Source organism: Perkinsus marinus (assembly GCF_000006405.1).
Source record: "Perkinsus marinus ATCC 50983 genomic scaffold scf_1104296928640, whole genome shotgun sequence".
Taxonomy (NCBI): domain Eukaryota; phylum Perkinsozoa; order Perkinsida; family Perkinsidae; genus Perkinsus; species Perkinsus marinus.
This window is the reverse complement of record NW_003216737.1, coordinates 12340-15414: the sequence shown is the minus strand read 5'-3', so window position 1 is coordinate 15414 and position 3075 is coordinate 12340. Positions and strand designations below refer to the sequence as shown.

General features: G+C 42.8%; 1 protein-coding gene across 1 annotated transcript; it reads left to right on the top strand.

The window, feature by feature from the left end:
• Positions 1-2170: 2170 nt before the first annotated feature.
• On the top strand, positions 2171-2342 carry Pmar_PMAR007288 (hypothetical protein; the record flags this gene model as incomplete). The annotated part of the gene is made up of 1 exon (XM_002788185.1): positions 2171-2342. A coding segment is annotated over one exon (172 nt), but the record flags the coding sequence as incomplete, so codon positions are not given.
• Positions 2343-3075: the final 733 nt, after the last annotated feature.

Genomic DNA, 3075 nt, shown 5'->3' with positions numbered 1-3075 from the left:
TTTGGGGTGTAAATCGATAGTATATGTAATTCACTTGGTCATTACGCATATGTACCAAGATTTGACTATTCAAGCATGATAGTAAGTGAATGATTAAAGTACTAACCTAAAGAGACTCCTACTGTGTATCGTTCGGGCTAATGCAAGAGACGCTTGGCACGCAGACGCGATTGTTACACTATCAAGTATAGAAGTATTGCTGTCGGCAAATGCTACCCAGCCTCTGTTCGAATGAACTATACGCAACACGGCACGAAGGTCCAGGAAAGAATACCTCAGGTCGCTGAGAGTAATAAACTACCACTACGACCGCAACTTAATAATTCCAAACACTGATTGATTGCGGACAAAAAAAGGGCCAATTTAACGACTCAATGGACTTTTTCACATGACAAAATTACACCTCAGGTAACGACTCGAAGTATACCGCAAATAGCTTCAAGTTGCTCCTAAACTAAAGGCGACTTAAGTATCATCGTGGAACAGGACAACTAGATGTACTACAGTGATAACAATAACGAAGTACAGTAGTTATCAATCTTACGGTTGGGCATGTTGACTGAACGGTGCAGAGGACGAATAGACCTGGCATTTTCCCTCTTGATTAACTCCTCGAGATTTGTTAAAAAACAAAACGCATCGCTGGATTGACCAAAATGCGACGAGTACTGTGACGAGGACCGCGAGAACAATCAACAACCACACAGGCCTGATGATAACTCTTTCTGTGAGCGACAACTAACGATTGCTTACCATGACAAATGCTCACATCGTGGACCCGTTGACCAGAAGTTACATGAACAACCGTTTCCAACACAACGACCGTTTTCGCCACATACCTATACAAGGTACTTCAAACGACGATTTACCTATGCTCGAATTCTACCGTGTTTTCGTCTGGTAATATACAGCTCATCCCCGTGTATGAATCGTATGTCATTCGTGAGGTCATGATAATATGAGTTGCAATAAGAAGGCTTTGTCAAGGCAGGCAATCCATAACTCCATCGCTCTCCAAATACAGGGGTTTATTTCATAGGATATCTCTCATTAGGATGTTTTCGAGTTTATCATTCCAATGTAAGGATTTCTCAAGGAGAATTTCACAAGGGTTTCCTCATTTAACATTAACATCCTAAACTCAATGTAAAGCTAAGGAGCCTATAACGCCTCGAGAGCTCAACTTTAGGGATAGGACCTTAAAATGCCCCAGTGGGTTTTTTGTGGAAACAGAATTATACACGAAGTAACATGGTAGATTATACGAGTCACAAACGAAACGTTAAATGATCTCACTATCGTCGTCCATGATACCGAGCTGATATCAACCCAAACCCAAGGTAGAAGTAAGGTAAGAGTATCGATGTAATAGAGAGACGAAGGAGCATCTCAGGAAGAGGTTCGGGCGTCACACTTGCTCGTGCGTACACGTGACACGTGGGCGAGCACAACGTTCATCATCAACAGCCGCCTTAACCAGTCAAATTCAGTCAGGCTCCGTTGAGTATCACAAATGGTAATATATGAAGTCCTCAACATTCTCCAAAGGGTCCGCAGAAGATTCAACCACTTGGACCGAACAAAATACAAAAGCGCGCGCCCTCACTTAGAATAAATGTTGAGAAATTGCAAGAGTGCAAGATAATCAAGAATCCCCCAATTTACGACCACCGGGGGGGGGGGGTTAAATAAATCACTCGACACGGTGAGATCGCTTCTCTTGGGGTAGTGTTGGAGGAATATATGTTCGCTGTAGCTCAGCTGAGCTTAGGAGTTTATATATGAAATCGGTAGAAGTGTACAGAATTTTCCCAAGGTCATCATCATCACCAACGCATGTTGTTCTCCTTCCCTCATACAGGCTACCTTCATATGGATTCACCAAATGCCCCCCAAAATCGAAAGACTCTTTCCCGCCTCCGCTCGGTCATCGCCGTTAACCTACCCTGCCTTATCTACTGTTTATTATACTGTCTCGTCGGCCCAACATTAATACTCCTTAACGCACATATATACAACAAAACCACTTTCCCTTATCCCATCACCGTCTCCAGCTTGGGAATGTGGGCATGTACAGTGGTCACGCGAATAGCACCAAAATTAGGTAAATCCACTTCCCCCTGAAAAACCGCTTCACGAGTTCTTCAGGCATCTGCAAGGCGCCAACGAGTGTAACTCGGCATTTTTGGCTGCGTCGTTTCGTCCCACTCGGAGTGCTATCGGCTGTTACCATCGGTACTGGGAACTCTGTTTACCAATATCTATCGATATCATTCACTCAAATTCTAAAAGCGCAAACTCCTGTGTATATTCTCATCGTTATGTTAATCTTCCGAGTGCGGGTAAGATACCACTACACTGCATATTTCCAATTATCATTATCATCTACTTAGGTCCCCTCATGTAGTTCTATCTTAGCCGTAGTTCTTATAAGCATTGGAACGGGAATTGCATCTTGGGGAGAACTCAAATTCTCATTAACTGGATTTGCATTGCAAACTGCAGCTGACATCGCGGAAGCTCTCAAACTAGTCTTCTTGCAGACGTCCATGGCTGGTGAGTGCTCAACTACGTGTGTTTTGGTGACAATATGAAATTTTTCGGGAATTTTCTATACTTCAACGACAAGTCGTGAGTAAACTCCTGAGCTCAGCTGCTGGTAACGTACATATATTCCCCAACACTGCACTCGAAGAGGACTATATCGCTTTTCTTAGCTACTGCAACTAAGTCCAACGATAATTTCTCTAAATTTCCTCAAATCGTCACCGAGAAATGCGTATTTTCTCCCAAAGTCCTATACAGTTGTTCGTATATATAGGTATATATACGGTATATAGATATATCTACATATACACTTCTATATCTATATATAGGTGTATAGGCAGGTATATATACATTGTATACCCCTCAGATGACAAGCTGTCTCCTTTCGACTCCCTCTTCCACATGTCCTTAGCAACCGCATTTTGCCAGGCTTGCATTGGCGTTCTCTTTGAACCAGAAGCATTATTATCAATACCACACCAACCACTATTCATACTAGCACTACTACTGTGTAAGGAGCTGCATCTA